This window comes from Drosophila montana, unplaced genomic scaffold (genome assembly GCF_035044405.1).
Source record: "Drosophila montana isolate Dmon_TW-CO22-7 unplaced genomic scaffold, ASM3504440v1 contig_3848_1, whole genome shotgun sequence".
NCBI classification, from domain to species: Eukaryota; Metazoa; Arthropoda; class Insecta; order Diptera; family Drosophilidae; genus Drosophila; species Drosophila montana.
In genome coordinates this window covers 79,506-91,939 of record NW_026998720.1, presented here as the reverse complement: position 1 = coordinate 91,939, position 12,434 = coordinate 79,506, and the positions used below count along the sequence as shown (strand labels likewise).

Below are 12,434 nucleotides of genomic sequence, written 5' to 3'. Positions count from 1 at the left end.
AAATTGAAAATAGTTTAAATAAATAATAAACCAAGAAAAATAAATGTAAATGTAAATGTCTGCCTATTTGGAATTAACAGTAGTTTTAATGTTCTCAAAATTAGAAGAGAACATCGATAGTTTATCTTGATTAATTTAATATATCGATATTTCCATACAAGCGAACTAGCTTTGAGCTGAACTATATAATTTCAATGCTCAATATCATCTCTAACCCAAACAACTCAAGTTTGTTGTTTATTGAACAAAACCCGCGAAATTGTTAAAATTATAAATAAATGGCACAAAACCCACAAAACATTGAGCTTAAGCTCCAAGACGTCGATGTTTTAACAGCAGGAATTGTTGCAGAGTTTGTAAATAGCATACTGGACTTCCTGTTATTTCACCGCAGTCAAATTCCATTCGTCTATAAAACATACAAATATTATGTGGAGAAATGGGATGAAACTAATCAAACAGATAATGCGCAAGACTCCTTTAAGCACTATCAGTTACAAAAACAACGATCCTTAGCTAAGGAGACCAAGGAGGCCATCAGCAATATGCGAGAAGTAAATATAAGCAACGTGAGCAAAAGTAGCCAAAACTGAACAAACATTGTTTTATTTTCAGCTAATACGAACTACATTTAAAAGCAGCAAAGCGGTAAAGAGTTTACGGTTTTTATTCGGGAATAATACATTCATGCCGTCAGAGTCTTACACAATACACATTCCGCACACATCCATATCCAAATACCACGGTGATATGCACTCCATGGCAGATGGACCCATGAACCAAACACTTCTGCAGCTACTCACCTGCGAGGATCTCTATACGCTCTGGTCCACAGAGCTTAAGGCCACTAATGTTTTCCTGGAGCTGGAACTGTTGAGCCATGAAAAGGAGGAACAGATCGAGGCTTGGAAACTAATCCCTAAGGATGTTATTAGTCAGTTGCCACGTAGTTGCAAGAATGTGCATTTGCATTTGTTGCATGTCAACGAGAAAGACAATGCAGAGCTGGAATGCTGCAAGCAGTTGGCTATATACGAGGATATCGCCATTTTGAATTTACATCCAACAGAAGCCAATGAGGAAGTGTGCATTAAGGAGACAGAGCAAATGACTGGTTGGTGGCAGGCAGATGTAATAGTCCGCGGATTTAGGGCTCCCAAATACGACTTATGGTCAAACTAGAACCTTATAGACATAAATTCACCATGTAGTGCCATTCAATTTATTAAACTTTGCGGATTTTTATTATATAACTTACATATGTTTGTATTTCAAGAAGGGTTGTTCCTACTTCAAATTATAGAATTTTTTTTTCTTTACCTTTGGAATTTTGATGAATTAAAATTAAGCAATGCATTTGCGTCAACTAAATACATTTCAAATTGTTTCATTGCAAGTGTCATCTCCAAAAAGAACCCTCCACTTGTTGAACAAAACGGCGATTTCAGTAGTTCGATAGCAACTGCTTCAATCGGTTCATTGAACTGAACAAATACAACGATTCAGCCCTAACGCTTGCCTTTGTATTTGATTCGCGTCCCGTTTACATATAATTTAAAGATTTTGAAACTATACAGAAGCAAGCGTCTAGTCATTCGTCGTAGTCTCGTTGTCGGTTGCGTCGTCGTTGCAGTATGTCTGAGAAACCGACTGTTTTAATTTTGGGCGGTAAGTGCAATTGCAATGGCAATCGGAGCGATAGCTGCGACTTATCTCGACTGTATCTGTAGGCTGTGGCTTTATTGGACGCAACTTGGTGACTTACTTGCTGAAGAATGAGCTGACACAGGAAATACGCATTGTTGATAAGACGCCGCCACAAATGGCCTGGCTGAATGAGCAACAAAGCAAGGCTTTCGCTAGTGATAAAGTTGAGTTTTGCAGCGCGAATTTAATTAATGCCGGTATGTAATAATTCAACCCACACACGCAACCTTATCTACACAAACTGAAACTGGTTTTTGGATTTTTTTTGTGGGTGTCCTTCATGCTTTGCAGCCTCATGCAAATTGGCGTTTGCACCACACCCAACAACGAATCGGAGCTGGGATATGGTCATCAACTGTGCAGCCGAGACGCGTTCCAATCAAGATGATGCCGTCTACAAGGAGGGCATCTACAAGCTGAGCATCAACTGTGCCAATGAGGCTGCCAGTCAGCAGACCAAGCGCTATGTGGAGCTCAGCTCGGGCTGTGTGAACAGCAGCGAGAAGACACCGCTAAAAGAAGACTGCAAGCTGGACCCCTGGACGGGTGTGGCCAAACAAAAGCTTAAAGTGGAAAAGGAGCTGGCGCACATTAACAATCTTAGTTATACGGTGGTGCGCCTGCCTGTTGTTTACGGCATTGGCGATAAGCGCTACTTAAGTGAGTCGCCGTCACAATCACAATCTGTTTTTGTATATAACAATAATGTAACTAACTCCACAGTGCCACGCATTATAATAGCAGCCATATACAAATATCTCGGCGAGACAATGAAACTACTGTGGAACGACGCCATGCGCCTCAATACGGTGCATGTGAGCGACGTATGTGCTGCGATTTGGCAATTAGCTGAAAGTCCAAAAACGGTTGGTCAGGTCTACAACATTGTGGATGACTCAGCCTCTACGCAGGGCAGCATCAGCGATTTGCTTGTGGATATTTTTGAAATCAATGTGGAATATTTTGGCATTGTTATGTCCAATCTGACTAAGGTATGTCATCAATATTGACCGATGACTCACGGCTATTTAATCACTACATATTCATATGCATTTACTCAGCTCTATCCAAGCGATACGGTAGGGGAAATTAATGATAAGCACCTGGCGCCCTGGGCTGAGATTTGTCAACACAATGGCATTGACAATACGCCGCTTACACCTTACTTAGACGAAGAACAGCTGCATCATAAGCATCTCTACCTGGACAATACGAAACTAAAAGACTTTGGGTATGTGCTACAGCAGCCAAAAGTAACGCGCGCCTTGCTTATGGAAATGATTGATGACTATGTGAAACATCAGTTGTTTCCCAAATCTTTGGCAATCTAACTGAAGCTATTGGATACGGATCAAGCACCAAGTTAATACGCACACAAACATTACTAGTTAAGATGAAAGTTTTAATATTGCGAATCAATTATGACCACAAAATCTTCCAATTTATACCAGGTATATATTAACCTGTAATTTGTAGCGTTTGCAAAAAAAAAGTGTACTTATAGTATTATGTGTAGAGCCAATCATTTTTTATATAACTAAAAACTATATCGTAGTATGCATACATTCCAATCAATTATACAATGTATACGTAATTTAAAGCTCGACTAACGAACTGAGAACATTTGAGACTAAAATTAATATTGTGATCATTTTAGTGGCCAACGACAATTGACAATTTTAATAAAAAAAAAAATAAATACAAAAAAAAACAAAATGCAATTGTTTAGTTATTTAGTTTATGTGTGTATTTGATTACTTTAAAAGTTGCGGCAACGGAGCGTTTCGTACGATACGATACATAATTGAAAAATGCAATTGCTTCACTTTTACGCTCATTAAAACTTAAAAACTTACAGAAAATCAACAATAATCATTGTAAAAGCAATTAAAGCTCGCTCTTGTTTTTGTTTAGCTTAATTTAAAACACGGTATGAAGTTAGAAAGTTGAACAAATCTTTCAGCTAAACTAATAATTTGTTGCTTCATATAAATTAATTTGCTTTTGTGACATTTGCCAAAAACAGAGGTGCGCGGATGCAATATGTTTATGTTTGCTTTTGAGTTTGGTTGATTAATAAACTAGTTAAGTTTTAGCAGCTGCAGCGCTTAGAAGGCCAAACCGGCGTCACGGTATGTGGTGAAGATCTTCTCAATGGAGTTGACATAGGCAGCGGTTCTCAGATCCAGACCCAGGTTGTATTTCATGGCTGTCTTCATGATGGCACGTGCGGAACGCTCCATGGTATAATCCAGACCGGAGTGCACAATATCCTTCTCGGAGGCGCCAGAGATGCGCTTCTGGAACGACTCAGAGGGTGTGACGGGAATGCGACCGCCGACACGACCGAAGCGACGCTCCAAGGACTCTTGCACGGATTCTAAAATATGATCCGGCATTGCACAAAGAGAAAGAGAAAAATAGAGAGAGAGAGGGATACAAAAATAGACAAAGCGATTAATTAAATATGCCACATGCTGGATATTGGATACGTTATAAGCCGCCAAGGTTAGGTTAGAGCATTTATGAAGGCACAGTTAGAGCACATAGTTTTAGATGTGTTTATGGGCTAGGCCCCAGTCATTAGTGACACGATCTGTATGGTATAATGGATAAGGAGCTGGCAAGAGACATCCGGGCGTAATCTGAACACAGATCTTCAAGCTCTACCAATGCGTTGATGGTAAGGATAATGCGGACAAAAGAACATAACATACATAAAAAGAGGAAAAATCTAAAACTATAAAAAATACATGTATGTCAAAGCAACATACAATAAAGTTTTCTAAATAATAAAGGATAACAAGAACCAATGCAGGCGTTTTTTGGATGGGTGTGTGTGTGTACGTTATGAGTAACAGTAAAAGGCTTGTTTTTTTTTATGGGACAGGATAATAGAAAAGAAGATTTAATAATAATGTACCGTCGTTAATAATTCTTTCAATTGACTGTTGGACTGAGTCTACATTGGTGATAGAGAAACAGAAAAAAAGAAGAAATAGAATAAACAACGAATTACTAAGATGGCATTATAATTAAATTACGATTTTAAGTTTTTTTTTTTTTTAGCTGATATACGACTATTGAGGAGCACTAACTAAATGGAGCCAAATAAATTAGAATAAATTAGATGTTTTTTTGTATTTTGTTTTTGTTTTTAGAAACCAAACCAAACCGGAAGAGCAAATGCTTAAGAGCAGCCGCTTTTCTGTAAGGGTTTTGCAACTGGCTTAAGTTAAAAGACATAATATATACAATAAATAATCATACAATTTTAAAAACCATATACCCTTAAATGAATTGTAAATGATATGGCATGATTGATCGTACAAGCCTGTGATATATATATATATATACTACGTATATAGATAGATAGTTAAAGATAGTGTTTTTCTTCAAGGAACTTGAACAACTTACCGAGCAGATGATAGTTGGACTCGCGCTCGTACTTGAAGGTCAAGCGACCGTATGATACATGGTTCAGGTTCTTGAGCCACTCAAAGAATGAGACGGTAACACCACCGGCATTGATATACAAATCGGGTATGACCAAAATGTTGCGATCAATGAGTATCTTATCCGCAGCGGGCGTGGTGGGGCCGTTGGCAGCCTCGGCAATGATCTAGAAGTATAATAAGATGAAGCATGAAATATGGAGATAATCCTGTACAAACATATCAAAGGCAAAGGCTGCCAACTAGTTCGGAATCTAGAATTCCCAGTTTTCATTTCTTGCAACCTTGGTCATATGTGATTGATGCTCACTTTGCATTGAATTCTGCCTGCATTCTCGCTGTTGATGACCTTCTCGACGGCCGCTGGAATGAAGATGTCGCACTGCTCGAACATCAGGTTCTCGCCCTCGTACGGCTTGGCATTGGGATAGCCGACGACGGTGCCGTGCTCGTTCTTGTAGTCCTCCAGCAGCTTGGGATCAATACCCTCTGGGTTGTAGAGTGTTCCATCGTGCTCAATCACACCGATGCAGGTGGCGCCAGCGCGGGTCAGATAGCGGGTGGTGTGCAGGCCGACATTACCGAAGCCCTGCACAATGAAGGTCTTGCCTCCCCAGCCGGGAGTGGTGCCTGCGAGCATGCGATATGATTATGGTAATGTTTAAGCGACTGGGAATCTCTAGAATAGCTCACCAATCATGCTCATATAGTTGGCCTCGTTGATGAAGTTCTCCAGACCGTGGAAGACGCCGCGACCGGTGGCCGAGACGCGTCCGTGAATACCGCCCTGGTTGATGGGCTTGCCAGTGACACAAGCGTGCGCATTGATGTCCAAATGGCCGATGGTCTTGGCATAGGTATCGGCAATCCAGGACATCTCACGCTCGCCGGTGCCCATATCGGGTGCGGGCACATCAACGCCGGGGCCAATGAAACCCTTCTTGGCCAACTCAAGTGTGAAGCGACGCGTGATCTTCTCCAGCTCATGCTCCGAGTACTCCTTGGGGTTGATCTTCAGGCCGGCCTTGGCACCGCCGAAGGGTACATCAACGCAGGCGCACTTGAAGGTCATCAGAGCAGAAAGGGCTTTGACTTCATCGCGTGACACATCCAACGAGAAGCGAATGCCTGCGGTAAAAGAATTGCATAAGTATTACGCATACGACAGGTGTGCCTGGGCACAAGAAAACCTTGAAAGCAATATATATACAATATATTCAAAATACTAAATGTCGTATCGAAAAAAAGTACATTCCTCCTGTCTAGGCAGCTTTGCAGTTGTCTTTTTATATTTTTGGACTTAATCCAATTGCAAAGCTCTATGAATAGACATTTCGTTTGTATTCGAAAGCAAAAGTTGATTTTCTGAAAAGTGTGTTGGCATCTCCCTTCACACGTGCATTCGCCCTGGGATCATTGCCAAAGTGGGTCATAATCGCATATAGAGGCAAGTAAATGCTAACCAGGCCGTAAAACCTGAAAGACCCAAGACATTGTGCCAGCATTTTGTTGCTTATCTTGTTTGTGTGTACCATTTTAATATCGTTATATCTTGAAAGTAAAATGGTCTTGGCGATTAGATAAGCAACTTCCTCAACTTCTAAATTGCCCGCCTTTAACAATACGAAGGTTTATTTTTAATTTTACGATGTAATCCATAAACAATATGAACATTATGCACTTGAAGCAGATAAATAATTGGTCAGGCAGGCACAAAGTACACACATTTTTCAATTTATGAACTTTTAGCAATTGGGAAAACGAATTTTGTTTTTCCCTCCCAAAAAAAAAGAAAGCACAAAAACAAACACGCAAAAAGTTTTAGCTAATTAAATGCGGTTGTCAAGCACTGATCTTGATGTCTTGGCCATGAATCCGGTGAACTTTGGCATGCCGAATTCGGCAACATTTGATTGCTGCAACTTCTCGCAAGTCCATCTTATCAGCTGTAAATATTGTCAATGCAAAGCAGCTGGAAAATATATATGTGTGCGCGCACTTATGAGTGCATTAGTATGTGTGCACATTGCGCTGCTTACTCGTGTAAGCAGTGCACCATCCTCGTCTGGTGCTGTGTGCGTGTGCACAAAGTAACGAAAACTCTAGACTCGAAAATAAACAAACGAGCAACTGACCAACGGACCAAGAAAAGAGAAGCTCAATGCGATGTTGCCATTTTTTGCAATGCTTGCTATTTCTCTTATTGTTTGCTTTGCGCTCTCTTTCTTCTGTGCCCGCATAACAACAGCGCACACATCTTTTCGACTTGCCAAAAGACCTCAGCTCTATTTGTTCTTTCGCTTCAGTTTCGGGAATTTCAGCGCTTAACGCATAAAAAATTCGTTGCTAACAACCGGCTTTATCGGCCCAAAGAGCAAACAGAGACTTGTTTTTCAGTATTATTCGTACAAAGCAAGAAAACAGAAAATGAAAAAAACAAGCAAACGCGTGACTTTTTTATAGTTCGCATACTACGAGCTGGTATATGCCCCCACGTATCGCAAATCTATTTATGCAAAGAGCTTGCCATACTATAGGTATACTATAGCTATACCTATATGTATGTACCTATAAATGCTATGTATGTATATGTATGTATGTATATATGGCATGCTTATACAATCAGTTGCGATAAGTTCTTTGCTTTTTTGGGGGCTCGATCGTTTGGGGCGTGCATATTGCCACGTCTATAAGTCTGCTCTATGTGTGTATCTGTGACTGTGTTAGTGTGTGCCATTGGCAACAGCAATCGCAAATTTGAAAGGCCAAACCGGTTGCCCCCCAGTGCGCATCAGCTGACTAGCTTTTGAGCCGTATGATATTTTTTTTTCTCTTCTAGCGTGGGCTGTCGGCGTCTTATGTCTTTTTTCCTGACATATGGATAAGATATAAGCGAATAGGATCCAGATAGCGCAGGAAATGACGCTGAATACTGTAGCAAGTGCCAAAATGATGGTAAACAGTTCCCATACTCAATTAGAGCATTCAAACAAAACAAGTGGGCAAATACCTGCTGGACAACTCGTATGCATTCAGGGGCGAATATCAACAGTATTTGTAGTACTTGAGCAAGACACGAATACAAACAACAGCAGTTTTTCACACAACAGTTAAATGTTGACACAACTTATTTGAATACAAATTGCAAATGGAAGCTTTACACACGAGCCCGACTGATTATCTTTTTGTAAACAAATCCTATATTTAATTAATGTACAGTAGTTGGGCAGAAATCGAAAATTTTAAGAAATTAGCTTAGTTTTTAATAAATTGGGATGCATACAAGTTTTCTTTTTTGAGACAATTTGTTGCTGGGCATTTTTGTAATTTGTAATTATATTCAGCAATTAAAAATTTTTTTTTGGGGCAGCACAGCTAGGTATAAGTTTTAAAATTTGTAAATTCGAAAGAAAGCGTTTTAATTTACGAGTGACTACTGTAATATGTATGTATGTACATAAATGTTGCATATACACATACCGCCAGCCGGCTGATAAGCCCTGCCTCGCCCTGCCCACATTACATTGCTCACATTATCAGCTGAATTATCATTTGATTTACGAGTAGTTGCAACAGTTTAGGCCTAAATTTGATAATTAAAAGCAAACACATAATGTACCCAAATGTGGAATTATGCCGTGCACATAAATAGCACGCTCTATATAAGACTTTTGGCTGTACTTCAATAATTATCATTATAATGAATGCGCTGTTTATTTCCCAATCCGATACAATTGCTATATATACATGCATACATAGCGAATAAATTAATCCAATTGCCAGACAACAGTTCAACGACATAGAAAGTGGTGTATAAAGCAGCTGCACAGTGTGCCAAGAATGTAAAACGTGTGACTCATGCATTGGCACAACGTGAGCATCACGTGAAACACTCAACATCACAAAAAAAAAAAATATAAAACAAATCGAAAATGAAAAGTTTTGCTGATTGAGGGAGATACAAGCTGTATAGACACCACCCAAACCAATGCGCTGAAAACCAGTTTTGTTGTTTGCCTTTTATTACTCTTTTAATACATTGGCATAGGGTATTATGGTTTTGTTATCAAATATGTAACACATGTAAGATGACATTTGTAAAAGTACATTAATTGGTGAATTCGTCGGACCACTTTAATACATATATTATACACTGTAGTATTGCTTCGTTATATAAAAACACTACTAAGACGATATTGAAAACCTGTTTTTTTTTTGAGGAATTCTCGTAGATTTTAAGAGCTAGTCAGTAAATTGGACATGTAGCTTCTAAAATAATATATACAGATCAAGTATCTTTTTATTTTATAGGTATCGCCTCCATCCCATAGCTTTAAATGAAATTAATTACTTAATTGGACCCAACAATAATTGCCACAATTTTATTGCTATTGGTTTTCGAGAATATACGAATATTCTTTAGCACAACAATATCTACTGCTGAAGATTTCATCAAGATCAGTTAAGAAACACAGAAGTTATTAAAGAAAACGTGCGGCTGCCAGTGGAAAGCGCAAGAATTTCTGTACACATGTGTATGTGTACATTCTTCCGCTAGTTTTTTTTTTAGTTCCACATGATGAATTGTAATTCATATTATATTGTAATCTGTGCTGTGTTATATGCTGCTATTTTAATACAGTTTTTTCATTGAATATACATTTTTGGTATGGCTGTGAAGAATGAAGACGTGGCAAGTAGCAAGGAGTTGGGGATTGGCGAGTTCGAGCGCGAGCTGCATTTGGCATTGGAAGGGTATTCCATAGTCGACTAGAGCAGTCTTGTCTTTTTTTTTTTAGCGAGTGGCAGACGTCAAACATTTAGAATTAACTGCAAAATGTATTTAACCGAATTCGAGCCAAGCCATGAAGTCATTTGTGCCAATAAAGTGCCTATAGAAAAACACATACACTTAGCATATATTTATACATATGTATATATATATATATGTATATATATATTGCAATTAGCATTAATTAGAGTAATGAAAATGACCACTAAAAGGCCGGGCCATTCAACAAATGTCTAAAATCAATTTAGCACCAACATCTAGTATATGTGTACACATATTTATTTCTAGCAGCGACTAGAAAAATATCAAAATATTTAGGGGCATAATTAACTAGCTCGAGTGGTTGGCAACAGCCAGTCACACGCTTGTTGACAACCAGTTTCAATGACTATGAAATCGGCAAATAAAATCATAAAATGGTTCGTCTATTTATGCTACGCAGGCCCCGGAGGGCGCCGACTATCAATAACAATGAGCAAAAGCAAAAAATCATGTACAATTATTTAGTTGTTGCCGATGATACGAAACAAATACACCAATAAACTCATACATATGTATATGATTTTTGTTTTTTGTCAACTTTTTTGTTGTTGTTTTTTTGTTCCAGCCGCCTGCCAAGGTCTGATAAGAACCGTGTGGCTGTGTTATTTTTATGATGCATAATTTTCTTTTTAAATTTTGTTATACATTTATCAAGTATCATTAAGGCTGCTTTACAGTGAAACCTGTCATACTGTCATACTGTTATTTGTATTTTACTGAGGCAAAACGCTTAAAGCATTTTATTTCAGTAATTGTCAATACTTAATAAAGTAAAAAAAAAACTTGGACAATTGAACGTCTAGCTATTTTTTCGCTTAATCCGTTTGTAGGGGCTTCACTGTATTGCACTCAAAAAAAGTGGGCGTGTGGCGCTATTTGCAGCTTGACAACAAAACGCCGTTTCGAGTGCCGTTAATCGTATATTTGTCACACTGTGCCCTATTTGCTGTGCTGCTCTAGTTCCAATTAGAAAACAAAACAAAAGCAAAAGCACGAAAAAAAAACGTTATTAAAAATAGAAGCAAAAATAAGTGCAAAACAAAAACAATCGTTGAAAAAGTTTTGCCAACGCGCTAGTTGAACAAAAAATTTTGTGAATTTTGCAAGGCATCGAATTTATGTTGGTGTCATTGCTGCTAGAAGAGGTGTAGGGGGTTAAACAACACTTGAAGGGTTTGGAAATCAAATGGGAACACGTGTAAAGACCAACCAGCTGCTTATGCAATTGGGCTAACTGTAAAGGAAAGGCCTAGGTAGCATATAGTCCATATGTATTTATATGCATGTGTGCCCGGGCAGCGTCAATGTAAACAATGTGTAGAGTGTGCGCGGGAGCAGGCAGTCAGAGGGGGCGGCTTGTGGGCAGGTCTGAATACGTATGCGTTGATTACATAATTGCAAAGACAAGAAACAAATGCAGCGCCTGTAGAGAAAAATCGATTTTTGCCAACAGTTGGCAAAATGTTTTTCCACGCCAACAACACAAAAGATGCCGGCCAAAAGAAGGCGCAGGCCAGAAAACGAGAGGTGGAAAAACGGACTGCTTATTAAAATACATACATACATATATCTTTTTATATTTTACCTCCTTTGGTGGGAATCCTGTGCGTGCTGTGCTGTGCACGGTAGCCGGTAATCATTTCGTAGTTGCCCGCATCGCGACGCAGCGGGAATGCAATCTCGATGATGTGGTCGCACGGTTGCATAAGCATAAGAATACCCTTTACCTTCTGCTTTTTCTCGTCCAGCGACAGTTTGCCCTTCATGTCGTCGATCAGACGATCTTCGGATATTTGGCAGCCGCGATGGAAGAAGTACTCGACCATGTCAAAGAAACGCGGATCCTTGGCGGTTGGCACGTCCTTGAGACGATCGGGAATTTGGTAATTGCGTGTCTGGAGCACAGCAGTGGGCAATGCCTTGGCCAAGGCGGTCAACTCCTGCTGGCGCATAGCACCCTGTCGGGCCAAACTCTTCAGGTGATACATGGTTTCTATACTACGCACACACAATTGCCACACCACACAAAATTCAAATGTTCTAAATTGGTACCACTCCTCAGAAGCTGCTGGCTAATACACAACCGCTTGCTTTTCGACGCCGCTCCAAACTGAGCACATTGAGGGACGCTCCATACCTTGAAAGCTTTTTCACCAGAACCGTGGTGAAATTAAAATTTGCCATGTCTAAAAGCGCGCGAAAACTAGTTATGAGTTCATGAGCACAGACCGCCTATCGATATTTACGGGTAATCAGATATCAAAATATCACAATGGATTTGATAAATATGTTGTGACAGCCATTGAATATGCATAACTTTTAATCTAAAAGAAACATTACAACTTGCTTTGTCACTGATCATTAACAATATCAGTCGATTTAGCTGCAATATCTATCGATTGTACTTCACTATCGAATAGATGAGCTGCAGACTGGCA

The 12,434-nt window shown here is 39.4% G+C and overlaps 3 protein-coding genes across 4 annotated transcripts; 2 read left to right on the top strand and 1 right to left on the bottom strand.

Annotated features, from left to right (window-relative positions):
* Nucleotides 1–203: 203 nt before the first annotated feature.
* Nucleotides 204–1,253, top strand: LOC135438665 (uncharacterized). Its single transcript, XM_064697054.1, has 2 exons — nt 204–554; nt 616–1,253. Exons 1-2 carry the CDS (start codon nt 279–281, stop codon nt 1,180–1,182), a joined length of 843 nt encoding a protein of 280 aa, XP_064553124.1. The 5' UTR covers nt 204–278; the 3' UTR covers nt 1,183–1,253.
* Nucleotides 1,254–1,501: 248 nt separating this feature from the next.
* On the top strand, nt 1,502–3,744 carry LOC135438664 (uncharacterized). The gene is made up of 5 exons (XM_064697052.1): nt 1,502–1,668; nt 1,731–1,904; nt 1,999–2,367; nt 2,431–2,699; nt 2,769–3,744. Exons 1-5 carry the CDS (start codon nt 1,635–1,637, stop codon nt 3,036–3,038), a joined length of 1,116 nt encoding a protein of 371 aa, XP_064553122.1. The 5' UTR covers nt 1,502–1,634; the 3' UTR covers nt 3,039–3,744.
* Nucleotides 3,429–12,116, bottom strand: Gdh (glutamate dehydrogenase, mitochondrial). 2 transcript variants are annotated; one of them, XM_064697048.1, is made up of 6 exons: nt 11,582–12,116; nt 5,856–6,290; nt 5,473–5,792; nt 5,125–5,329; nt 4,631–4,669; nt 3,429–4,087 (listed from the first exon to the last, which is right to left on the bottom strand). In XM_064697048.1, exons 1-6 carry the CDS (start codon nt 11,982–11,984, stop codon nt 3,816–3,818), a joined length of 1,674 nt encoding a protein of 557 aa, XP_064553118.1. In that variant the 5' UTR covers nt 11,985–12,116; the 3' UTR covers nt 3,429–3,815. The 2 variants fall into 2 exon arrangements, with proteins under 2 accessions (XP_064553118.1, XP_064553119.1); XM_064697049.1 differs by lacking the exon at nt 4,631–4,669 and having other exon boundaries at nt 11,582–12,115.
* Nucleotides 12,117–12,434: the final 318 nt, after the last annotated feature.